Source organism: Cricetulus griseus, chromosome 7 (assembly GCF_003668045.3).
Source record: "Cricetulus griseus strain 17A/GY chromosome 7, alternate assembly CriGri-PICRH-1.0, whole genome shotgun sequence".
NCBI lineage: Eukaryota > Metazoa > Chordata > Mammalia > Rodentia > Cricetidae > Cricetulus > Cricetulus griseus.
The window spans coordinates 109,350,613-109,377,427 of record NC_048600.1 but is presented as its reverse complement, the minus strand read 5'-3'; the positions used below and the strand labels follow the sequence as shown (position 1 = coordinate 109,377,427).

The 26,815-nt window shown below is 48.2% G+C and overlaps 1 protein-coding gene across 1 annotated transcript; it reads right to left on the bottom strand.

The window, feature by feature from the left end:
* Positions 1-18,588: 18,588 nt before the first annotated feature.
* Hoxb13 (homeobox B13) lies at positions 18,589-20,380 on the bottom strand. Its single transcript, XM_027424086.1, has 2 exons — positions 19,780-20,380; positions 18,589-18,842 (listed from the first exon to the last, which is right to left on the bottom strand). Exons 1-2 carry the CDS (start codon positions 20,378-20,380, stop codon positions 18,589-18,591), a joined length of 855 nt encoding a protein of 284 aa, XP_027279887.1.
* Positions 20,381-26,815: the final 6,435 nt, after the last annotated feature.

The window sequence follows — 26,815 nt, the reverse complement described above, 5'->3', positions numbered from 1 at the left end:
CTGCCATCTACCCTCTGCAGCTGACAGGATTAACTGTGACCAGGTAGGGACATCAGAAGAGGGACCTCAGGGGAGTCCCACCAGGAGGAGAAAGTAATGTCAGCATTGAGTCTCCTAAGGATAGCCAAGACAAGCTGGAGAGACCCGTGTTGTGTGGCTCACAACTATCTGTGATTCTAGCTCCAGGGAATCTGATGCCCTCTTCTGGCATCCTCGGATACTGAACGCACATGCACATACACACACAGACACACAGACACACAGACACACAGACACACACAGACACACACACACACACACACACACACACACACACACACACACACACACGGTAAATATTTTAAAAAAGAAAAAAAGAATAGCTGGGGCTGGAGAGGTGGCTCAGCAGTTAAAAGCACAGACTGCTGTCCCAAAGGACCCGAGATCAACTCCCAGCTCCCACATGACAACTCATAACTGTCTTAACTCCAGTTTGAAGGGACTGAACTCTCTGACACGTAGACATACATGCAGGCAAAACACCAATGCACATAAAATAAATAAATAAATCTTTTTGAAAAAAGAATTCCAAAGATTGGGTGTAGCTCAGTAGTGGGGTATGGACTTAGCTGGCTCACAGCCTTAATTCCTTTTTCAAGATAGGGTCTCAGTTTGTAACCTAGGCTGACTTGGAACTTTCAATCTTCCTTCCTCGGCCTGCAGAGTATGAGATTATAGGCACATCACCATGCTTCTCTGAAGGCCCTGACTTCAATCTGCAGAACAAACAAACACACAAATGAAACAAACAAACAAACAAACAAACAAAAAACAGTGGGAGTCCAGATAGAGGAGGGCAGCAGAGTGGTCTGAATATGAGCCTGGTGCAATGATGTGTGTAAGAAGCCCTTTTGTCCACCAGCTGAAAGTTTTATTTGAAAAACAAACAAACAGGGCTGGAGAGATGGCTCAGAGGTTAAGAGCACTGACTGCTCTTCCAGAGGAACTGAGTTCAATTCCCAGCAACCACATGGTGGCTCAGAACCATCCGTTATGAGATCTGGTGCCCTCTTCTGGTGTGCAGATAGACATGGAAGCAGAATGTTGTATACATAATAAATAAAATCTTTAAAAAGAAAAAAAAGAAAAACAAACAAAAACATTAAAAACCTTTAATAGGGCCTAGGATCTGGCTTAGCTGGTGGAGTGCTTGCCTAGCATGTACCAAACCCCGGATCAGATCCCCAGCACTCCATGAATGGGGCCCAATGACACACACCTGTCATCCCAGCACTCAGGAGGTGTAGCCAGGAGGACCAGAAGTTCAAGCTCATCCTCAGCTACACAATGACTTAGAGCTCAGATGGGACACCTGAAACCTTGTCACTAATAAAGTCTTTAAAAAGAGGAGTGGCCAGCTGGGCACAGTGGTGAACATGGGTCCAGGCCAGCCAGGGCTCCACTTAAAGGGGTAGGGTGGAGGGTGCAAGAGCTGTCCGGGTAGAAAATTCTCTTGGAAGTAATTTGACACAGGAAGTATCATTACTGAGGCTCCCCCTTTAGGGGTTCAAAAGGAAGAGGGGGAGGGGCTGGAAAGACGGCTTGGCAGTAAAGAGCTTGTGCTGTTCTTACAGAGGACCCAGGTCAGGTTCCCAGCTCACAACCAGCTACAGCTCCAGGGAAACTCAACGCCCTCTTGGGACTTCTGCAAGCACCAGGCATGAGTGTGGTCCATATACATATGCAGGGCACTCACAGATACACGTAATAAAAATTATAAGCGCACGCCTTTAATCCCAGCACTCGGGAGGCAGAGACAGGTGGATCTCTGTGAGTTCGAGACCAGCCTGGTCTACAAGAACTAGTTCCAGGACAGCCTCCAAAGCCACAGAGAAACCCTGTCTTGAAAAACAAACAAATATATAATATATATATATATATATATATATATATAAAGTCCTTTCATTATTTATTTATTTATTTAATTTCCAAGACAGGGTTTCTCTGTGTAGTTCTGGCTGTCCTAGAGCTCACTCTGTAAACCAGGCTGCCCTCAAACTCAGAAAGCCTCCTGCCTCCCAAGTGCCGGGTGTAAAGGTGTGCACCACCACCATAAAGGCCCCATTAAATCTTTTTTTAAATGGAGAGGAAACCAGGTAATGGCAGTGCACACCTTTAATCCCAGCATTTGGGAGGCAAAGGCAGGGCATCTCTGTGAGTTCAAAGAGTCTACAAAGCGAGTTCCAGGACAGCCCAGGCTACACTGAGAAAGCCTGCTTCAAAAAACCGAAAGGGAGGTAGGGGCTACTTCTTTCCCACTTGGCCTCCCCAGGCTTTCTTAAAGCCTGGTAGTTTCTTTAGGGGATGAATCCAGGTGTGTGTAAGCTCCAAGACAAGCTTCTTCAACCTGTTTCATGGCAGAGGTGGCACCCTCAGACCAGCCTTGGGAAACCCTTAACAAATTGGCAGCAGAGATCTCAGCTCAGAATCAAACTTTCACCCACCAACTGTGCCAAAAGTGAATGTGGTTCTTGGAAACAGGCAGAGGAAAAATTGCATATGGAACACAGTGAGATGATTCCAAATAAATCTTAGAGACAAATAAAATGTCTTTACAGGGAAAGACTTGCTTCTACCATCTAGGTCATCTAGGAAATGCAACAGCTTATCTAGTTGCTCAGAACTGAGATGCGCGAGCACACGCGCGCTCACACCCCCCCACACACACACACACCATCACCACCACCACCACCACCACCACCACCACCACCACCACCACCACCACCACCACCCCACCCACGAAAGCCTTGTTGCTTTGAGTGTAGAGGAAGCCTTTGTTTCTCAGGGAGTCTTACTGTTGGGGAAGGGAAACTGCTATTTCTTGGTTCTGAGGTCCAGAAAGTGGTCCCACCCAGAAAGCCAAAGGAACCACCATCTTGAACCAATCTGGGAAGGAATAGAAGCCAGGTTTTGGGGCTGGAGAGATGGCTCAGAGGTTAAGAGCACTGAATGCTCTTCCAGAGGTCCTGAGTTCAACTCCCACCAACTACATCGTAGCTCACAGCCATCCGTTATGAGATCTGGTGCCCTCTTCTGGTGTGCAGAAATACATGGAAGCAGAATGTTGTATACATAATAAATAAGTAAATAAAATCTTAAAAAAAAAAAAACAACAGGGTGTGTGTGTGTGTGTGTGTGTGTGTGTGTGTGCGCGCGCGCGCGCGCGCGTGCTCCTGCCATACAGCACATGGGAAGGTCAGAGGACAACTTGCAGGAATAGGTTCTCTCTTTTGACTCTGGGTTCTGGGGATTGAACTCAGGTCATCAGGCTTGGTGGCAAGCCTCTTTATGCATTGAGCCATCTTGCTGGCCCACAACATTGGTTTTGTCGCCTGAACATACTCCCATGAGGGTTTCCAAATCTAAGTTTTTAGCTTTTCAAAGCCTCAAACCATGTGACACCAACAGATGAATGTTCAATTGTTCAGTATTTTCCTGTGGAAGCATAAGTAGCTGTAAACTTGAGTTTGTGTTGTTTACTGAAATATTTTACCGTGGGGAGAGGACATACAAGGGAGGAAACTTGACTATGTAGATGCACTGAGAAAGGTCAGAGAAAGGCCAATACCTCCCACATTTTCAGGACAAAATGTTTTAGGGTCAAGCTGGCTAACAACTATGATATCAGAACTCACAAAGCTGAGGCAGGAAGATTGCCTTGGGTGAAAGGCCAACAAAGCCTAAATAGTTAGTGCCAGGGCATGCATATATATATATATATATATATATATATATGGGCTGGAGAGATACATCAGAGGTTAAGAGCACTGACTGCTCTGCCAGGGGTCCTGGGTTCAATTCCCAGCAACTACATGGTGGCTCAAAACCATCTGTAATGAAATCTGATGGCCTTTTCTGTCATGCAGGGATGCATGCAGACAGAACACTATACATCTTAAAAAACAAACAAACAAAACAAAACAAAACCTATAGTAGGGACTAAATATTGAGGTTAGCATTCTAGCAGAATGTTTTCCTAGCTTGTGTAGGTTCTTGTATTAATCCTCAGCACCACTCCCCAAAACAAAAAGACAACCCTGGGGCTGGACAGATGGCTTAGAGGTTAAGAGCACTTGTTGCTCTTGCAGAGGACTCAGGTTTGATTCCCAGCACCCACATGGTGACTCCCAACCTAATGTAACTCCAGTTCCTGAGGATTTGATGCCCTGTCTGACCTTATGGGCACCAAGCATGCACATGTTACACATACATATATATGGGCAAAACACACATAAAACTAATAAATCAAAAATATAAAAAGGAAAAATCAAACTATATGCCATTCTTAGATAACTGAGAAAAAAAAAAAAAAAAACTGCGTGAGTCCATGAAATCAGCCAAAAGCATAGTGAAGCTTCATATTCTGTTGCAGCTGTGTCAAATGCATGTTGCTCAATAAGACAGAAATCAAGCCGGGCGTTGGTGGCACACGCCTTTACTCCCAGCACTCAGGAGGCAGAGGCAGGTGAATCTCTGTGAGTTCAAGGTCAGCCTGATCTACAGAGCTAGTTCCAGGACAACCAGGGATACACAGAAAAACCCTGTCTCGAAAAGCAAAAAAATAAACAAAAGACAGAAACCAAAATACAAAACTTGGGAACATTTTATATAACACAAAGGCCCTTTGGCTTCATCTTCAGGGAGATCTCCAACACTATTATATCTAAGCAATCACCTGCCCAATCCCTACATGCTCCCTTCAAACTTTGTGTGTAAATGCCTGCATGATTAATCTTGTCCATACCAGCCAGTGAGCCCTAGGGATTCGCTTGTCTCCTCCCCACCCATCCCTGCTGCCACCATGCCTGGTTTCTTTGTGTGGGTTTGGGGGATCAGACTCAGGTCTGATCCTTAACACTTAAGGGCACACACCACACCACTTTACTGACTGAACCTGCACTCCCTCCCTGCTGTTGTTTTGATATAGGGTCTCATGTAGCCAAGGTCCCTTTTAACTTCTGCTCCCCCTGCTGTACCTTTGAAGTGCTCCACTGCTGAGCTTCACCCCAGGTTCAACACCAAGAATTTTAGCTTCTGTGTTTTGTTTTTACTTTATCTGTTTGGTAGTGCCCGGGATCAAACCAAGAGCCTTCCATCAGCTAAGCAGTTCCTCTACCACTCACTCACTGAGAACTCTAGCCCATCCCTTCGATATTTATTTATTTATGTACTTATTTATTTATTTATTTGAGATAGGGTTTCCCAGTAGCTATGGAGCTTGTCCTGGAACTCTCTCTATAGACCAGGCTGGCCTTGAACTCAGGGAGATCTGCCTCTTCTTCCTCCCGAGGGCTGGGATTAAAGGCTTGGGCTACCACCACCAGTGACCTATCCCTAACCTTTTTGGTTGAGCTCCTTACTGACAGTGAAAACATATAGCTCATTCTTCTCTTCTTTTTTTTTTTTTTTTTAAATCCGAGACAGGGTTTCTCTGTGGCTTTGGAGGCTGTCCTGGAACTAGCTCTTGTAGACCAGCCTGGTCTCGAACTCACAGAGATCCACCTGCCTCTGCCTCCCGAGTACTGGGTTGGGGATGAATTCCACGATCTTTTGGATTCTAGGCAATTGTCCCCATCAGATTAATTCTTTTTAAATTAATTTTTATTTTATTTGCATTGGTGTTTTGTCTGCATGTATGTCTGTGTGAGGGTGTCAGATCTTGGAGTCAGAGACAGTTGTGAACTGCCATGTGGGTGCTGGGAATTGAACTCAGTCAGTGCTCTTAAACTCTGAGCCATCTCTCCAGCCCCCATAAGATTAATTCTTAACCAGGTCATTCATCTGATTTCCTTAAAACTTCTTTTTTACTTGGTCTGAGTGACATGGGAAGTTTGCTAATAATTTGGGGAAGTTGAAAGACCAGAAGAGGACACAGAGCTTGTGAAGAGTGAAAGATTTCTCATTCCTACAAGATCTCCACACAGTATCTCCCCAAGTCTGTCCTATCACCCACTGCGTGCTTCCCCGTGCTGTGCAGGACAGAGTTTGAAGCTAGAGTCTTGAGTACAGGTTTTCTCACCTCCAACAACAAACGACTGCCTGCAAGTGTTCATTCAGCATCTCTACAAAATGGGGAGATTCTATTCCTCTTGATGTACGACATTGTACCACATAATATAAAAGATGTGAACGCACACAGGAACATTGGCGATTCTTAAAACACAGCAGATGCTGGGTGGTGGCTCACACCTTTCATGCCAGCCCTCGGGAGGCAGAGGCAGGCGGATCTCTTTGAGTTCAAGACCATCCTGGTCTATAAGAGATAGTTCCAAGACAGCCTCCAAAGCCACGGAGAAACACTTTCTTGAAACCTCCCCCCCCCCCCCCCCGCAAAACAAAGCCCTAGCGGATGCAACTAAGCTGGTAGGAAGCTTCCCTAGCACGAACGAACGAATGAAGCCCTGGGTTTGATACCCAGTACCCTGGCACATCCCAGACTTAAGAGGTAGAAACAGGAAGATGCTGACAGTCATTCTAGGCTAGGAAGTAAGTCTGAGGTCACCCAGCATGTATCAGAGAACCTTTCTCACTCAGGACGTAAATTCAACCCATCGTCTTGAAAGGACAGGGCTCATTCGATCCACACTCCAGCTGTGGAACAATGAGAATGAAGTCTCCAGCACCAACCCAAAGCAGCAAAGGAGAACTTTGAACTGTGCTAACCCTCTAGAAGGTGGGTATGGCCTGGGGTATGGACCCCAAATCAGCTGGGATCCAGGACGTAGCTGAAGATACAGGCCCAGGTTTTGTCTTGCTTTGTTTTCCTCTTGAATATTAAAATGCCCCTGGACCTCTCCATGTCCTAGAATTCTAGATGATCCCATGAAGCTGGAAATTAGCATTCTGTTCCAAATATATCAGGGCACGTTCACTCTAGGGGTTGAAATGATGGTTTTTAATAAGCTGGCTCCAGGCACCTGTCACCAGTAATGGAATTTTTTGCCTGGGAAGATAGATCGATTCTTGTTAACAAGACCATGAGGTAATAAATTTTCTAAGACTCAACTGAGCTTCCAAATCAGGCCTCAGGAGAACAAATTCTGTCTTCCGGCACTAACCCTTAGATCCCTGGTCTCTGCTAACCCTGACCTTTGATCTTAGTCAGGCAGTCCGTCTCATTGCACTGACTTTTGAGGGGAGTTTGGGGCAATTTACAGAGGCCTCACTAGGTGTAACTGTGCCTAGGCCTGGGCCAGCAAAAGAGGAAGAAGACTAAGAATGACCCCCGCTGAGTAGCTTGATGCCAGCAAATCCTGAGGATAATGACATTGTTAATAGACTTCAAAATAAACTCATTACAGAAATCCAAGTCAATATAATCTGATTCTCTGGTCTGTGGATACCTCCATCCCCTCAATCTGATTTGTACAAAATCAAATGGTGTATAGATGACATGATTTTTGGAACACTACCTGCTAGTGAGGTTAAATTCAGCTACTGTAGGACATAGACTTTCTCTGTAAATGAGCAGATTTAGGTGCCAAAAGATATGTTCAAGAATATTCAAGGAGCACACCTTTAATCACAGCACTCATGAGGCAGAGGCAGGCAGATCTCTGTGAGTTCGAGGGCAACCTGGTCTACAGAGCAAGTTCCAGGACAGGCTCCAAAGCTACACAGAGAAACCGTCTGGAAAAACCAAAGAACAACGACAAAAAAAAAAAAAAAAGAAAGAAAGAAAGAAAAGAAAAGAAAGAATGTGCACTAACGTCATACCACAGAAAAGGGGGGGGCTTTTAAAAATAAAGACACCGTGTGTGTGTGTGTGTGTGTGTGTGTGTGTGTGTGTGTGTGTGTGTTGTGTGTGTGTGTGTGTGTGTGTGTGTGTGTGTATGCATGCTCACATGTGAGCTAAGGATATATAGTGGTATTTTGGGGGTTGAACCTAGAGCCTCATGCATGCTAGGTAAGCACTCTACCAACTGAGTTACCCCCACCAGCTCTACTGACATATCTTTTTTTTTTTCCAACACTGAAAGTCATTTCTGATATCCTTTCTCATAAAAATTCAAAACCCAACTTTGTCTTGACCCTTAATGAAAATGGAGTAAGGTGACGACTCTAAATCATCAGCCCTGGAAAGGGCTATGAGAAGTGACTTTAACAACCACTTACCTGTGCCAATGTGAAGAAGTGTCCTTTTTTCTTCTCCTTAGCATTACAAGAATCAGCAGGCATCCCTAACCACATTCGACAGTGCCCACAAAGCAGACTCAGGCTTCAAGCTCTTCCATTGGGTCATCATTATCCGTGAAATACTATAAAATACATGCAAAATGAGCCTGTGGTATCCTTCCCCTTTGGCCAAGGTGTGAACCAAGGGTCTTGGGCATGCTAAGGAAAATAGTCTTCCACTGAGCTAAATCTGCAGCCTGAGCCTGAGGTCAGGGTCAGTAGTTCTTCGATGTATTCATTTGTGTGTGTAGATACAACCACCACTTTTATTTTCCATGGCAATGCGACACCAGTCAGGTGTCTGTCTGTACCTATTACAATTTATCTTCCATTCTACCCCGTTCCACTGGCTAGGGAGCTCAAAACCACAAGAGTGCAACTGTACTAAGAAAGTCCAGCTGGGAACGAGAGACCCACATTTGCAGGCCCAGAATTCAGGAGGCCAAAGCAGGGAATCAGAATTTGAGGCTAGGTTCAACTGCAGGAAACTCTCTATTTCATTAAGCGGGGGTTGGGGCTCTCCAGCTGATGAGGGTTAGCCCTGGTGTCGAGGGTAAACAGCTCCTGCCCTCTCCCTCTCTCTTTGCCTTCCTCTGCCTCCCTGTCTCTCTCCCCCTCCCTCTCTTTTCCCCCCTCTCTACACTAAGGGACAAATATTTACTTCTGGTAAATATTTTGATCTCTATGGTGCAAAGATAATACTCTAGCAGGGGGTGAACCATCCAGCTTGGATGGATCTCCACCCCATTATTCACTTCCTCCACCTACTTCCGGCATTGCCCTCTTCCTACGCAAACAGACCCAGGCTTTGGGGGCCCCTAGAAGAGAGGTTTTAAAACCTGAGAAGAAAAAAGCAAAAATTCTTGACACTCTGCTTAATGAATCTTTGCCTCCAGGATACATAACCGCCACGGTTATGAAAACGTGGAGCATCTTGATGGAGGGCTTCAGAATGCTTCCTTTGCTGTCTTCCAGTAAAAACATAAATTTTAAACTAATAATTTCAAAATATCTCTTCCAGTGGGATTCAACGCGCATCTCCCCATCAAACACATTAAGGGGACAATTTTCTTCTTAGGAATTACTTCTAAAATGCCTGTGGGTCTGGTCAACCCACAGGAAAGTTGCAGGTCATCAAGGGCTACACAATGGACAGGTCTCAAGGAGAAAAAAAGAAAGTAAATGAGGAAACACTCCAAGTGCCTAACAATTGCACGTATAAACACTGCATTTTTTTTTTTTTTTTGAGGATAAAACCCAGAGCCTAGAGCATGTTAGGTGAGCACTCTGAGTTACAGACCCAGCAAAGCAATGCTTTTTTTGGGGGGGGGGCACACCTAAAGGATTAAATATTGCAAAATTGTTAAAGCCAGGATTTTGAAACATATTTAGTGACACTTGGAAATATTCTTAATTTAAGATTAACTAGCAAAATACCAAAAGTCACTCAAAATTCAATCTTGAAATACATTTGTACATAGAGAAAAGAGCAACAAAAACACAACGGAGATTAAGCTTAGCAAACCTCATGGCAGGTTATAGGATGGCGGCTTATGGGACGGTTTTTATTTTCTTCATAGTGTTTAATACTTTTCAAAGTCTTGACTGTGCAAATGAGCTGTTCTGTCAATCTTTAGGAGGAAGAAACCGTTTTGACCACCTAAATGAACAGCATTGAAGAAAAGGATTTCTTAAAGCCTGGCAATTCCTTTCATAAATATTATGCAATTTTAAAGGACTATTTAGGAACTGCAACGGCCTGGGAAGTTGCTTTATGGCCTAGGAAATGCAAGTTTTAAAACAAGCTTGGATGCACAGCACTGCGAGTCAGACCATAGGAAAGGGAGAACAAAAACTAGCTAGAAACAGTGGTTGCAAATTTGTAGACCATGGGCATGTAAAGAAATACAATTCAGTCCCTGTTTTCATTCTGTGTGGTGTGGTGGGTGTGATCTGAAGAGTACAGCTTTATTTTTTTTTTTTACTTTGACTTTCTTTTTAATGACCAAGAATGTTGTGGAAATGTACTTTTATTGTGTGTAGTCTGTGCCTTCCGGGGAAGCAGTAAGGATGTGGTCTCCTTTTCCCTCTAAATCGGTTTCAGCAGAAATGATGGTGCCCAACACTGTAAATGCTTTACATTGATAAACGCCTGGCACCGAACAACCACATCAGCCAAATACCTAATTTAAGACCCCTTTTTTTCGCATGTATTTCCCCAATTAGGCTAATTTGTCTCGCATCGAATTATTCTCCTCCACAGAACTGAGCTGGGGTAGGATGAGAACAGAACAATAAATTAAAATTTAAAAGCTTTCTCAAAAGCACCCTCCCCAACGCAACGTCACAATTAGGAGCCCCGCTCCCGGACTGCAATGAAACCAGTGGACTGATTTCTTCGAAAAGATAAAAGAGTATGAACTTGACCCGAGTGTCTCCCCCACCTCCCCCAAACTTCCAAGGTCAAGACAAAGGGATAGGGGCTGGCTGAATTCTTTCCCGGGCCCGGAAGGCCTGGAAAGCCAAGGCTGCAGGGCAGAGGAGTAAAAATAACCAGGCATTTGTTCCAAACAAATCTTACGACAGGTAACCGGGAGAGAAAGCATCACCAACAGATCCGGATAATTCCCTGGGGCCACTTCCCATTTGCCGGTGAGGACTTGCCTCCCGGCACTTTTCTCTGGCCCTAAAGGGAAGGGCCGGAAGCTTTGCATTGCTTGCGGGAGTATCTCGGGTCTCCTTAGCGGGCCTCGGGGTGACTCCTGGAAGAGACTCCTGGGCGCGGACCCCACCCCAGCCACACCAAGCCGGCAGGCCAGCCCGGCTCTCCCGGGCCGCCTTCTACCCCGCATTCCAGGGTCAGTAAACATCCCCTCGTCCCGGAGCAGACACCGGCTCGTCTTGGGGGTTCCAGGATCAGGAATTCCTAAAACAAAATGTAGCACGACCGAACGAAACAACCCCAGCGATTACCAGTTCCAAAGGCCGCTCGACAGGCCCCGGCCTCCGCTCTCAGCAGGTCTCTGGCAAAGACGCACTTTTCCCGGGGCCCCGGCTGCAGAGGCCGATGTTCCCCCGCGGGAAAGAGGGAGACTTCTAGTTGCTTGAGCTTCGGCATCCACGTCCCGAGACGCAGATTGAGCACCGCGGGGTTCGGCGGTAGCTCTGCCGGCTGCGAGGACCCACGCGGCGGCGACTGGGAGGGCAAGGACCGCTCAACAGGATGATCCACCTCTGACCGCGCTCTAGCTGGAGCTGTTAATCCTTTATTATTTATGCTCGTGTTTATCTTGATCGCCAGAAAGATACTGGGGGGTGGAGGTGACTGCCTAACCCAAGGTAAACTACCGGGTATAGAGAGTGTTCGAAAACGAAAACGCTAGTTACGCGGAGCCTAACGCTTCGGTCTCATGGTCTTATTTGCTCCAGGGTCTCAACGGTTGGGGTTTCACACTCAGACCCCGTACGTTTTCGCGGAAGACCAGGACCAGGAGTTCCTTTAATAAAGAAACGGGTGGTTTAGTGGGAGAGGCCAGGTCTCTGGTGTTCTGGGTCCTTCCAGAGCCCCATTCATTCCTTTCCCCTCCACCCTCTCGGCTCCCCAAGGGCTAAAGGAATGTTTACAGTCTGGCTCAAGTTCAATGACAAAACCCTGCTTGAAGGGGGAGGGGGAGCGAACTTAAACCTAAGCACCAGACAAAGGCTGAGCTCAGGTCTCTCTGGTCTGGAGCTCCGGAATAGTGGAGGAGCATAGACTGGACTCGCCTAGGGTCGGAGAACTGAGAGCTCCGGAAAGGGCCCGAACTCCGCCAGCGCGCGTCTGAAGCATTAGGATTGCTATGCAATGCCTGCCCGAGGGCAATAGGCGTGGTCGGAGTCTGTGTGGGCCAGAGGGTATCTAATCGGTGTCAGGTTTTGCCCTGGCATCCAGGCCCCTGTGAGATACCCCTGTCCAGAGAGGGAGGTTTACACTAGTCTCCCGCTAGGACCAGCGCTTTCCTGCCTCTTCTTAGTTTTTCCTCGTCTCCTCCTGCTCTCGATATTCCTACCTTTCCAAGTCCTGCTGAAACAGGGCCTCTCCCGGAAAACCTCTCCAGTTGCCAGCGTATTTGCCTCACTTCTGTTTTCCATTTATCCTGACTGTAATAATTTGCAAAGATGCCCCTCTACCTCACAGTGCAGAGAACATAGACTGTAGTCTTCAGGCCTGGGGTCTGGCTGCCCGCCCAAGAGTTGGCAGAGAAGCTAGGCAAGGCTAGGGGAAAGGCATTGTATCTCCCGACTTCCACCTCTAGTGAAAGTTTTGCATGCACTCGGTACTTGAAAACTTGGTTGAACTCATTTGTCACAGGTGTTTAATCCTGTGTTCACACTTAGACAAGTCTGCCCAGTCCCCAGTGAGGCAGGGTCTAGGGTGTTTGCAATGCACCTGCCCTTGGTGACCTGGAATATAGGGCTCCCACGAAGAAGCAGGTGCTTGTCACTGTCTGAGGAGAAGTTGGTTGGAGATAGGAAAGAGCCTGGGTTTCCAGTTCTGTCAGTTGGTAAAGACCTGGAGCTTAGAAGTTAAAAGATTTTGTCCCCACGCTTGGGACCTAAATCGTGCCATTGTGGCACAAATAAAGCAACTCACTGTTGTCTCAATTCCTTTATTTTACAAAGTGTCCCTCAGTAGGGAGTTTCAAGGTGGAGGGAGCCAGGTGGAATTTTGTTGTTGTTTTTTAGAAGGGTATTAGCAAGTCTTCACAGGCCTGCAAACGAACTTGCCAATCCAAACTTCAAGCTAGCAGCAGGAGGTCTAAGGAGGTGATCAGCCCCACAAAACCCCACCATGCGCCAGTATAGAAAGGGCTCAGCGCTGGAGACAGCAGCCCTTGCAGTTGCTCCTCAAAAGCGCACACAGGAACCTGTGAGAGAGCATTCGGGAGGGGAGGGGAGGAAAGAGGAGCCCAAGACCCAGAGGATAAATGCAACACTATCCTCTTGCTTTTTGTTAATGCTGGGTGGGTTAGTAAATCATTATCCTTAACTTTTGTATAGCTTTCGATACAGGTATAAAATGTTTTAAATAAAAATGATAACATTAACAATATTAGTTTTTTTTCTTTGCCAAGATTCCATCCAGCCAACGACAAACATAAAGCCACATGCCTGGGGTACTGACTGTCACCAGCAAGCCTGTCTCTAGCCTAGGCCAAGAATGCCCCGTATACTTCGAAGCATTTTCTTAGTCACTTTCAGCCTGAATGACTACCCCTCTTTTCAAAAGCCAGCAAGAAGATGTCCCGGACAGACTGCCTCTGAGAGAAGTTTTGGGGCCTTCCCCCTTATTGCAGAGACCTCCAATGTCCCCAGATTCTTGAGCAACATTCTTGCAGGACTTCCAGAGACAGGTCCCAGGTTGATACATAGGAAATGCACTCAGCGCATGAGTTAGTTTACCTTTCTAAAGAGAAACTCTTGGAGTAGGAAAAGGGGGCAGGGGCTGGATAACACCCTTGCTCGCTCTGCAAAGGTAGTGATGGCGATTCCGTTGCTTCTAGGCCCCGAATTCTGCAGACATCTGAAGATTTCAGCCTCCTCAGGCTTGGAGAAGGACTCCAGCTACTGCCACTCTGGGTGCCACCTTACTGAATCTGGGGCAAGGCCAGATCAGTGGCGCTCCACAACATAGCTTCAAGCCCAAAGAGAAGCTTGGAGAATCTGTTTCCCAGGTCTGTGACCATTCTAGGCAGCGGCTCCCAGCAGGTCTCCGGTGGCTCTGCAGACTACGAGCCACCACCTACCCCAACTTGGCCTCCTTCTTTCTCAGAGAAGCACGCTTTCCCCCTCTTTCTCCTCTCACCTCCCCCACCCCCACTCTCCCCATAAACCACTTAGTAGTGGGGGTGGAGGGGTGAAGACCACCCTCCTGGATCTTCAAGTTCAATGGCAAAGTCCCAGACCCTCCCCGCAGACTGACCGCCAGCAGTCGCTCCCTTCCTTTTCCCGTAATTCTGGGGGCTGCTGCATTCTTTTGCTGCTCCTCCTGTTTCAGAGGCAATTTAGGGGAGCCTAGGGGTAATGATGGCATTCTTCCTTTCAGGTCTCCGACCACTCGGTGCCCTTCCCCCCAGCCCCCATAACTGTTAGCCGCGAAAGGAAGACGGCCTGGCATCTGTTCCCCATTGGATGTTTTAAATCTCTCGGCAAGCCCCGGCCAGAGCCGGGAGGGGGGAGGGTGCCCCGCTCTTGGGCAGGAGCGGTGGGCGGCTCCTGGCCTTTCCCCTCTCCTGCCCAGAGACTGTTTCAGGTGGGTGAGCATATGGCATAAATGTCTTTCAAAAGCAACTGAAATCTCCTCCCTCTTCTCTTCCACCGCAGCCTCCTGGGCGCTTTATGGCAAATTGACGGTAACGAGTTCATTTATTTAATTCGAGACTGTAGCTCTGGAGTTTCTATTAGACAGGACTCGGGTGGGGGTGGGGCACGGTTTTCCCCCGAAAGAAACCTAATTAAAGTGCAGCACTTAGAACCTTGAATAAAACTTTAATGAAGGAGAGGAGGGGAGCCGGGCACCCGCTCTGCGGTGGGGGAGGGGAGCCAGCAACACTGCAACCCCTCCGAGATGGGGGGGGTGCTTGCTAGGGCTGCCCTTGCGCAAACCCCAGTAGTAGAATGTAGAGGAGAGGTAAAATAAGATTTCGTTCCACTGCATTCCTACCAGCGTTCTATCCACTCTCCCAACCCCCGGAAGTGTTTGCCAGAAGGAGTAAAAGGCCGGAACTTGGGAACCTGGGGGTCATCCTTTCTTTGCGGTGGTTGAAACCTAGACTCAAAAGAGCTTCCGGAAATCCTGTCTATACACTTACCACTATCCCCTCATTGGATCTCTAGAGGCCTAATATAATCCACCTGCTTAGTAGTAAAAAGTGATATTAGTACCGGGGACGGTATAGACGAAGAAGCTACAATCGGATCCAATTTCGTTGCTGGCTGAGCTAGAGGAACTAATACGGGTCGGAGAGAAGGGTAAAATTATACCTGGTTGATGAAAAGGCTCCCCAATTATTTTCCGGAATAAATGTGTGCCCCGGAAATTGTCCTTTCATTACTGTTGTCTGAAGTTGTGGTCACACGTTTTCCTCCGTGTTTTAAAAAAGAAAGAAAGAAAGAAAGAAAGAAAGAAAGAAAGAAAGAAAGATCTCTTGTAGCTTCAAGTATCTCTTACTGAAAAGGAAACGGGCAGGTGAGAAAGGGTAGACACGGGCATTTTGTTGTATTTTACACATAAATAACTGAGCGATATCGGTGTGATTGATAGGGTCGGTGTGACTGGGAGTAATTCCCTTCACAAGATATGTTTGGGAAAGGGTTCTCTAGAATGATAAATATAAAATGAAATTAAATATGTTTTGCATAGGTTCCATACAAATAAGAAAAAAAGTAAGAAACCCGCCCCGAGAAGTTATGTTTGGACGATAAATTTATTATTCCCGTGTAACCAACCAAGAGATGGACTTTAGGTAGACAGTGCCTTCGCCCTTCCTGTCCTCCGGGGCTTATTCAAGGCTAGACCTATACATCTGCTTGAATTCCTGGCATCTTCTAGTCCTGAAGCCTTCACATGACTAGGACCTGGAGGCCAGAGGTCCCAGGCTGCTACAAACTGGAAGCTTGGGGCTGGGGTGTTTAAGGATGGTTGGGGGTGGGGGTGGGTGAAAACCTTGGGCGGAGGGAGGGTTTCCTGAAATAGCAAATGTCTACCAGAAGGGGGAGCCCTTGTCTTCTTAATAGTTCAAAGATGATGGAATAAATCTCCAAAACCCACAAATCTTTTGTCTGCTCTGAAATTTTAGGCCCAGAATGGTGAAGTTAGAGCCTGGGAGTCCAGAACCTTCACCCGCCACAGGCCTCTCTCTACTTGAGCCATCTGCTCATTGAGATGGCAGTCGTCTTGTGGCTTTTTCCCTTGCCTAAGTGGGGGTCACATACCTGAATGCCCCCACACACTTCTCACATTCCCATCGACACTTAGGCCTCATACCCTTTCTGAAGTTGGTCAAGGAACGGTTTGCTCACTTTGGTCAGATTTTCGAGTTATAAACCTATCATTTCAAAACCTATCCTAGCTATGCAGTGATGACGCAGGCCTTTAATCACAGCACTTGGGAGGCAGGGGGATCTCTTTGTGTTTGAGGCCAGCCTGATCTACAGAGCGAGTTCCAGGACAGCCAGGGCTACACAAAGAGAAACACTGCCTCTAAAAACAAACAAACAAAGCTATCCCAAAGTGGCTCCCAGTGAGCAATGTGGAAGGAGGACTTCAAAACCTAAGCTGGGCGTTAGACTGGACTATGGGGGGAATGGGGTGGACTTCCCAGTCACAAAGGACTTCTGCCAGCATCTCTGAGGGGCACAAATATTCTGCCACCAAGAAGCAGAGGTGGTGTCTCTCTTCCCTCCTTTTTGCCAGTCTTGACTTTTTAATTTAAAAATAATAACAATAAGAAAACAGGGTTTACTGTAGCTCAGACTGGCCTGGAACTCACTCTGTCCAGCTGGCTTCAGCTCAGACTTCCTGCACTCCTCCTGCCTCAGCATCCCCATAGCTGGACCTGGAGTCATGTACCACCAGGACTAACGCCTGGCTGCTTTGTGGTAAACATATTTAGAAGAATCTGAGCATCTTCCCCCAACTCCTTCTTTCCTGGGAGGGGATCCAGGGCTGGAATCCCACCAGACCACATGGGAGGAAGCTCTAGAAACTCTTGGCTGCAGTGGCTTACCCATGGTTTCTTGGAGAACCATAAACCCTTTTTGGAAAGGAAGAACCCACGAATACATTGGCCGCTACCCACCATTAGATAGCTACTCAACGCAGCCACCTCAGTGCAGCAGCCTCTCTGGACCTCAGGAATGGCACTGGATTGCAGAGAGGCTCCACCTGGCCCACGGTTTAGAATGACCAGGGTGACCTCGCTGGCTCTGCTGAGCAGGGGCCCCTGTTTAGTTCTACCCCACAATGGGTCCAGGGAATCAGGGAAGGAGACTCCCCCTCTGTGGTGTCTTATCTCTTGGTGCTACTTCTGCAAACAGCCATTATTCTCCCGGGTTCCCAGGGTTTTGTATTGGGTCCTGGTCATTGGTGCCATCGGGCACCTTGTATTCAGGAACCCCAGACCCAGGCAGTGAAAAGGCAAAAGAAGTCTGAGGCTTCTTTTGGCATTGGGTGCCCAGAGTCCCTCCACCCTAATCCTGGGTCTCTTCACTTTTTCCAGTTGCTGTCCTGGAAAAAAAAATTTTTTAAAGTTTCCTCCTTCCTCCAGGCCTAGAGCAGAGAAGTTCCTCGGGTGCTAAAGAAAAGTGACCAGGGAAAGAAAGGTAGGGAAGGGAGTCACTGATTTTTTTTTTCTGGTTTTCTTTCTTGTCCCATATTCTAGTGTGTAATCAAAAGGCATGGAGATAGCGTGGGGGACTGATCTCCTGCAATCTCTGGGCCTGCAAGGAGCCCTGACAACAAACCGCTTAGGAATATTGTGTGCAGCTCCTAAATGTCCAACAAACTCTGATTGGGTCAAGACCACCAGGAGAGCCTGAATCTCTCATTTTTCCAGAGAAGTGGAGTTTGAGAAAGTGCCCAGTTAACTGTCACATGCTCTTGGAGTTCAGTTCTGGTGGTTCTAACCCAATCAGGTCGCTGGTCTCTTTTTTCACATGACTGCAAAACCTCAGCATTTGGGATGGGAGCTTCCCCCTGGGTTCAGCCTAGGAAATTGGCCGGGAGAAGAGAGACCAGAGGAGGTGGGAGAGGAACGGGGAGACCACAGCAGAAGATGAGTAGGAGAGAGAATTAACATGGTCTGTCCTGCACAGCTGTCATCTTAGAAATATGTCAGCTGGCTGGGCATGGCATGTGTACCTTAGAAGACTGAATCTGCCTTTGTCACCTGCCCCATTCTCCCCCCGCCCCAGACACTGGAAAGGAGTCCAAGAAGAAACTGTCCTACAAAAAGACCTTCTTCCACATTTATTCACAATCAGTTCAACTCATGAAAGCGGGTTCTAAGCGCTCTACAGAGCTCTAGATAGAAAATATGAAACTAATTATCATGGCAATTAGTGCTGGTTATGAGATTATCGCTGCCATTAGGATGAATGATTATGGCGGACACAGGCTCTCTGGAACCCCGGTGGAGTGGACTGTCCTTTCAGCCCTCATACTCCTGGCAAATGCAGGGTAGCCCCTGAGGAACAGTCCATAACTCAGTAGCCTGCTAAAGGTGTCATCTCTTGGGGGCCCTGAGCCCAGTGAGTCCTCTGCCAGTCCCCGCCCTGGCAGGCTCCCGGTTCCTCTAGAACAAACCCTCTTCCCCTGCTCACCCCCTCTGGCATTCATGGGGTAGCGCTGGTCTTGACCTTGGCAAGAACCTTCTTCTCCTTGACCCTGCGGTTCTGAAACCAGATGGTAATCTGGCGTTCAGAGAGGCTGGTGGCTGCTGAGATCTTGCGCCTCTTGTCCTTGGTGATGAACTTGTTGGTCGCATACTCCCGCTCCAGCTCCCGCAATTGCCCCTTGCTATAGGGAATGCGTTTTTTGCGGCCACGGCGGAAGGCACAGCCGTCAGGAGGATGCTGGGTGCTGGGCTCTGTGTGGTGTGAAAGGGAGGGAGGGAAAGGCATGCTCAATCCCCTCTCTAGTGCAAAACCAGGCAGACCTAAGCCCCGCAAGCCTCAGGGCTACGTCATCCTGCAGGCGCTTCCTGTTCTTCCTGCGTGTGGGCCCTGCTCTACCGAATCACACAGGGACACACGGGGGCACAGCTGGATTCTGCCTGATTCTCTGATTACCACTCACTCTGCCTCTGTTCCTGCTGGCCGTCCCCACCATCACTACCTCGCATCAGGAGTCTGCAAACACACCCACCCCGTCAGGGTTTTGTCCACAGTCACACAGTCACTCTCATGCATTTTTGGACATAGCCACTCCTACAGATTCCATTGGCAAATTATGTACAGGAGAGCAGGTTTATGTCCCCCACTCAACAACACACACACACACACACACACACACACACACACACACACACCCTTCAATATACCACCCAGTGGAGGAAAATCTACATTTTTCCTTTCGAAATTGAAACCTTATCTAAGAAAGTAAGTGGTTGTATTCCCTAGGAAACACCCAATAGCCCCATCCCATCTCGTATTGCCATCCTCAAAACCACTGGATTATGTCATTTGGCCTTTGTGTAGAATTAGACTGGGGTTGTGCTGGGACACTCAGGCCCCAGTCAACAGCAGAGAGCCAAGGTTCTCCCGTCATATTGAAAGGCTGGTCCCAGAGCCTCAGGGGTAAAAGAACCTCCAACTAGTGTCCTACTGAAGCCCCTCGTTCTGACCCCGAGGCCTCCACCCAGGCCCTCTAGCTGCCTGGACCCTCCTTCTAGGTCCTAATGAGCAACCAAGGAGCCCCAGGCTCCTCCTTACCAAACCCCAAGTCTCTCTCCTCCTCTTCTTCCTCCCCAGCAAGTGCCAGCGTAGCCCATGCTCAGAGCCAAGGGGAGCCAGAGTAGAAGTTACCTGCAAAGGCCGCTTTCCAGAAAGGACCCGGTGGGTTCTGTTCACCTTGGCAACACATCTGGCTGTTCCAGCCACTGGCCAGGGCCCAAGGCTGGTAACTGTCCACAGGAAGCAGAGAGTCGTGTCGAGGCTCCCCGGGGGCTCCCAGGGTCTGCACCACGGACACATCCAGGTAACTGGCCATAGGCTGGTAAGGTCCCGGGTAGCCCGGATAGAAGGCAAACTCGGTGGGACGGCCAGGGTACTCCTCCCCAGGCGCAGGAGTTTCCGAAGGGTAGGTGGCCAGGGTGGCCGTCTGGGCACAGGGTTTCAGTGAGCTCCTGGATACTCGGCAAGAGTAGTACCCGCCTCCAAAGTAGCCATAAGGCACAGGAGCTGGAGATGCCCCCTGCGGCACCCCAGGACAAGGGTGGCACTGCTTTGGTGGCTCTGCGGAGCCTGGCAGATCCAGGGGGGCATAGTTGACAGTCGGCATCAGCGTTGGCGTCGCAGAATGGCTAGCCAGTGGGGAGTGGGCGACTAGATTCCGACCCCCTCCGGCTCCCAGCAAGCCTTCGATATCTTTGGCTCCGTCCAAAGTGGCATAATTGCCGTGCTCCATGGGGCCGATGATCCGCTCATGGGGATTCTAGGGGGCACCCAGTTCGCTCTCCCCACCCAGGCCCCGGGAACCCTAAGCGTTTTAAATCGCTCCCAGCTCGCAGGGCGCCTGCATTCGCCTAGCTGGGCCGTCTTGACGCAAGAGACGCAGGGGCCTGGGCATGAGCGCTGATTGGCTGTGGCCTTGGGGAGACAAGCTCATAAACTCCTCCCCGCAGACATTGCAGGGGGAGAGGGGACAGGGAGTCCGGCTCCGCCTCCTCTCTTCTCTCCCTCTCTGTCTCTGTGTGTCTCCGTAAGTGTCTCTCCTCCCTCCCTCCCTCCCTCCCTCCCTCCCTCCCTCCCTCCCTCCCTCCCTCTCTGTCTGTCTCTCTCTCTCTCTCCTGGCTCTCTGTCTTCTGCGCTTTGGCAGGTTTAACGAGAGAATAAAAAGCTCTCCAATAAAGTATCCATCTCCTGGTGATGGGGGTGAGTGGGGGATAACCCAGGGATGTTTCTGAGTAAGAGGGAGAAGAGAATACGAACTATAGGAATCAGGCAGCTCTTTGCTTTAGGTCCTGGGTACTAGCAGCCCCAGTTCATTGTATTTGCCACTCCTGTTCCGAATGCGCTTTGCCCAGGGAAGTGCCTGCAAGGTCACTTCCCTAGGGATCCTGCCTAGCCACAGTCCTGTAGGCTCTGGAGGCCCCAGTAGGGGTAAAGTGGAGCCAAAGCGACTCCCCCCATCCACAGCGCAGGGCACGCAATGGCCGGAACTGAAGGGGAAATGGAGCCTCTAGATGTCTGGGAGGGGGTCTGGATTTCCGTTTAAGGGTGGAGAAAGAGACCAAGAGACACAGGCGCACAGGGCTTTACTTGAAGGAGTAGACCAAGGGTGGGGGAAAGGAAGGGAGGGAGAGGGGAGCACATCGCAAATGGGAAACGGGGGGGGGTGGAGGACAAGATTTTGTCCCCCTTTTCTGGGATCTGCAGTCTGGGGACGCCAAGGCTGGCTAAGTGTCCTTGAATCAGCTGCGGGGATTCTGTGGGGGCCGTTTCTACTCTTTGGTACCCTCTCTATAGGCCAAGAAGCCCAGGAAACGGACCCTGGCCCCAGGATATTTCCACATAATTGAGAGGCTAGAAAGCTCTGGACCCTGGGTCCCTCCTGCGGGCTTTGAACTTCCTCTGAAGTTAAGGAAGATGAGGGAGCAGGGGTGTCCCAACTGCTAGAACTGCCCGAGGCCCCTCTGTTGGGGCCTATTGTGCTGTGGATTCAAATGGCTCTTTACACAATTTTGCCTTTAAAGATTTTCTTTTTTTCTACATCACTCCCACATGGAATTCTACATTTTCTAGTTTTCTAAAAAACTCTCTCTTTTTTTTTTCCCTGCAGAAAATTCGAACTTTTCTATTATACCAAGGGTTTGGTTGTAATAAGGAATGGATCACCTTGAGCTCTGGGTGGGCTCAGCCTAGTCTATCACCAGCCTGAACTTGAACTTGAGTCCCCTTATGTGAAAAGGTCTATGAAAGGCAGAATTGCTCCGAACTGTAGGCTTGTAGCACACTGTGGATCACTCAACAAGCATCACTAGTAATTGTCCACAAGCGAAGACACCTCAGCTGATTTTTACCACATTTGAGAACAGGAAAGAAAAGGAAGGGGTCCCTTCAGGATTATCCAGAGTTTCATCAAGCTGGCTGCTTACCTAATCACAAAGGGAAGGAATACAGGATTTTATCCTAAAGACTGACAGCATTTCAGTTTTTTCAAGGCAGAGTGCCAGTTTTTTAGCTTTTGCTAGGCAGAAACACCCATAGCCTCCCTGAAGTAGAAGCTATGGTGGTGGTGGTGCATGCATTAGATCCCAGCTTTAGGGAGGCAGGGGCAGGCGGATCTCTGAGTTCAAGGCCAGCCTGGTCTATGGAATGTGTTCCAGGACAGCTAGGGTTACACAGAGATACCCTGTCTTGGCGTAAGGAGAGGAAATATGTGTTGCTGATAGAGCATGGGCACACCCTTAAATTTAAAAAAAAGAAAGAAAGAAAAAACATCATAGCCACACACACACACACACACACACACACTACATTTCTGGGCACAAAGGGAAATGTATATCTACCAGGGGATATGTTCTAGTACTTTCCTCAGCAGATCGCTGCCACTGCATTGAGATTCAGAAGATTTGCGTGGCTCCTGGAAGCAACAACATGCAAATTCTCACAGCACTTCATGAGTGGAGGCTGACCTCAAGCTCCCTGTGTAACTAAAGATATTACTGAGATTTCCATCTTCCTGTTTCTACATCCCCAGGGCTGCTGGGATTATAAGAAGGAAATATTTTACTTTGCTTTTTTTGTGTGCTCAGAATTGAACCCAGAGCCTCACACGTGCTAGGTAAGCATTCTATCAACGACCTATGTCCCCACTGGGTTCCATGTTTTTAAAAAAGGACAAAGAGGAATAGTGGTGCCACGCACTGGGTCTGTCGCAGCATTACCAATAGAACCTCAAAACTGGAAACTAGTCAAATTCCATCAACAGTGGGATCAGCAAAGAAATACCAGCGTTAAGCACCGGGACTAAAAAACCAGAAAACCACCGCTAAAGTCAACGTGGACAAGTTCTACTTACCTGCTGGAGGAAGAAGCCAGGCATAAAAGAGGGAGTGTGTATGGTTTCCTGTCTACATGGTTCAAGAACTGTGGATCATGACTGAGGTCAGAACAGAAATGTGCCGGGGGAAGGGGCTGGGAGGGTAACAAAGAGACTTTCTAGGAATAGTATCTCAATGTGGATGCTGGTAGTGTGGGTATATCCACTTTGTAAAAATGCATCAAGCTGTACACTTGGAATTTCTGCACTCCTCCCACCCCACCAGTTATTTCTCAATTTGTGAGAAAAAAATAATTAAACAAAATGAATCTACAGCAGTGGTTGCCTATCATGTGGGTGGCCCTGGGTTCTACCTATAACATACTTTGAAAAAATCACAGCAGCATTGCATGCAACTGAGAGCTTTTTTGGAGATAAAGTATTTGTACTAATATACACAGAAATAAAGCAGCTGAATACATGTAGAATGCAGGGCTGACCAGCTTAAACTTGACCCCCAGAGACACTCACAAGCTTTGCCAGAAACTCCCTCCAGACCAGACATTTTTCAACACAAATAGTACTATGAGTTTGGCTTTGTTCCCTCTGTAATTTATTTAGCATCTATTCTATCCCAGGGAACAGGTCTATATATCCAATGTATTAGCATGTGAAGTGAGCTCCTATTTCCTAAGCATGTCCATATATGTGGGTGCCTCTGTCTGTTACCGGCCACAGATCTCAACCGGACTTGATTAAAACAGGACTTAGTCTCCTCTCTAAACTGGTGCTGATAATTCTTACCTTACACGAATCCTATGACAACTTAACGACATTTTGCATATGAAAACATTTTGCAAAGTGAATAAATACTTCTATTTGTGTTCTGTATGTGTCTAATGAAACCACCTGCTTTTATTTAAAATCAACGGTTGCCCTAGAACTCGTGGGTCACTTCTTACGACAGCAGGAACTGAGACTCCCTGGGAGTTCTGCTCCCAAACCCCTTCCCAACCCTGGTGCTCTGGTCTCCCCACCAGGGTCCCCAGTCCTTTCTCCAGCTACACAGAGGCCTTTGTATCCCGCTGGGCACCTCCTGTTAGACCCACCGGGAGGAGTCTGGAGCCTCCAGAGCCCCCTTTACTGACCCAACCAAAGGCATTGAAAGCCTCGGCATGCTCCTTTACATACCCGCCAGACACTTCCAGGAAGGTCAAGGCCAAGTTGAAAGTTAAGAGTCTGTTTACCTCCTGGATCCCATTCAGCGCAGCCCTGCAGACCGCCTGTGACCTTTACAGCCCGGCCTTTGAGCTTGGCCGACCCGCCCCCAGGGGTTCCGGCCAAGGGGACTTGGCACCTCTGTGTCATCTACCGCCCCTACTCGGACTCGGGAGGGAGGGGGCGAGACGAGCCCCCCCCCACCTCCACCCCGCTCCACTTAGGGGCATGTGTTACATTTTGTTTTATTTTATTGTAAAGTGAGAGCTCGCTGCCCTGTTTATCCCAACTGTGAGTGTATATCGAGGCAATGACGGCGGCCCCCAGGTCGGTGGTGACTGAATAATGATTTATTTGCAGTGGGGCCTGGGACACTTCTTTCTCGGCAAAGAACGTGGTTCCCCAGACCCACGGGACTGCATGGGCCCAGCTGAACGTCTTGTGGTCGCTCCGTTCTCCCGGCTTCAGGAGAATGGCTTGGTCCTTCCGGTTGCGCTTTCCTTCATTCTTTTCTTCAGACTATATTTTCCCTGTCTTTAGTCTTTTGTTGGCTTTCTTTCCTTTTTTTATTCTTTCTTTCCCTTTTATGTTTTGAGTTTCTCTTTCTGCCTTTCCTTCGATTTTAGTTATTTCGATTTTATATTTTCTCCGTTTCTTTCTTTTACGCTTTGTTGCTTGCATTCTAGCACCCGTCTTTTAAACTATTCTTTTTGTTTCCCTTCTTGTTTAATATTTGCATTATTAGTTCTTTTGTTCGCCTTTTTCATCTTTTAATGTGTCTCTGTGTGTCTCTCTCTCTGTCTCTCTCTCCTGTTTCATTTTACCCTCCTCTCCCCAACACACACATTTCCCCCCTTTTCTTCCCTCTTGCACAATTTCTCATTCTTTTCTGAAGTCTGGAAAAGGCCTGCCACATTGCAGTGTCTGGAGCCTGTAACTAGAAAGGGGCAGTCAGAAGACGTGGTGACAGGCCTGGGGACCTGTGTGGGACTGGAACATCTCTTCCATGCCTACATGAACATGAAGTCAGTGTAGGTCTGCTCTGCATGTCTTAGAGGAAAAGCTTTTTAGAGAAACTGATACTGGGGACCAAGAGCTGCAACTGCCCATTGGACAGATAGAGGCATGACGGGCTTAGTCAGGAGGCCACTGTTAGCTATCTTAGCTCCCCAACCTGAGAAGTCCTGCAGCATTCTGAGGCTTAAGAACCTTTTGGGGCAAACCTTGGTTGGAAGGAAGACCCAGGGGAGCTGCTCCTGAGAGGAGAACCTCGTTGCTGCATGCTCTCTCTGGGAGCTTCTAGAACGGGAGCCAAGCCAGTGAAACTGTGAGTGGGGTCAAAGGCAGATGGAGGGAAGAGAATGGCTTTGAAAACTGAGGACCATTGAGCAGGCACCAAATGCCTCTGGTCCTCTGGTCTTGGAGCATTGGGCAATCACACCAACTACTGCAAGCTGCATAGGAAGACTGTCTGCCTACCCCCCAACACAAACACTTGTCCTTTAGAAGCTGTCTGCTCTAACCCCTAGCTTTGCAAGGGTTGGAGCTTTGAAACCCATCCCTGGCATTCAGCTTGGGTTTCGCTCAAAAATATTGGGAATTCTGAGCTTAGATAGTCCTGCCAAATAGTGCAAACTCAAGCCGAGTTCTGTTCTAGTGGCCAGCATGTTAGCATGTTGGGCAAGCCTCACACCCACCCCCTCAGACTCCTGTTTCAATTTTCCTAAGAATTATATGAATGTGAATGGCTGTTTCTACTTCCCTGCAGGGATAACCCAGCCCAGAAGAGTAGGGGTAAAGGGACACCAGGGAAGGCAGCTAGAAGAAAGGGTTGTCTTTGTGGAGGAAACCTGTGGAAAGAATGAGAAAGGGGTCACTAGGCTGCCACTGCTTCTGTTTTTGTTTTTCTAATTTGGATTTTTGGTTGGCTTCAGTTACTAGGACCTTTAAGGAGCCTAATTCTGGCACTGAACCTTGACCTGAGTTGTCAGAATGGCGTATCAGGATGTAAATGCCATCATAGTCCATGAAATGGTACCAAATTGATGTGGAAATTCAGCTGTCAGCCTTTACTCTAGTTCGATGAGAAGCTCTCCAGACCCTCAGCCCATAGACACCTGAAACTGGAAAAACAGGCAGGGTCTCTAAATGGGGTCTCCCAGTCAGTATCTTTGGGGTTTATTGCAACTTCCAGGAGAGTGGGAGACTGGGTTTCCCTTTCAATTCCTGGGGTCTCTGATGGGGCTCTGGAATGAGGCCTGTTTTTAAAAAAGAAAGTGCCTACAAATTCAAAGAAGTAATCTGGATCACTTACTTACATCACCACCACCACCACCACCACCCACACACCCACACACACACACACACACACACACACACACACACACACACACTACCTCAGCTTGTTTTTTCCTTCAGAGAATGTGGCCTTTGGTGGTTGGTAGTAGTGACATTGTACTGATGATAATGGAAGTACTCTCAAGGCTGCTAGGATAGTCCCTGCTAGAGACAAAGACTTGGTTTTTACTCTTAAAACAAAAGCAAGTCCCCAGTTCACCCATGCAGCCCAAAGGAGAGCTGCATATTTGAGGCTTGGGGCGGCATGACCTGGGTGGGGGATGCATACATTGAGAGACTTTT

Coding starts and splice junctions, on each gene's coding strand:
- Hoxb13 (XM_027424086.1), bottom strand. CDS start 20,380: ATGGAGCACGGCAATTATGCCACTTTGGACGGAGCCAAAGATATCGAA. Junction 18,843..19,779: donor CTGGAAAGCGGCCTTTGCAG/GTAACTTCTACT, acceptor CACACCACACAG/AGCCCAGCACCCAGCATCCT.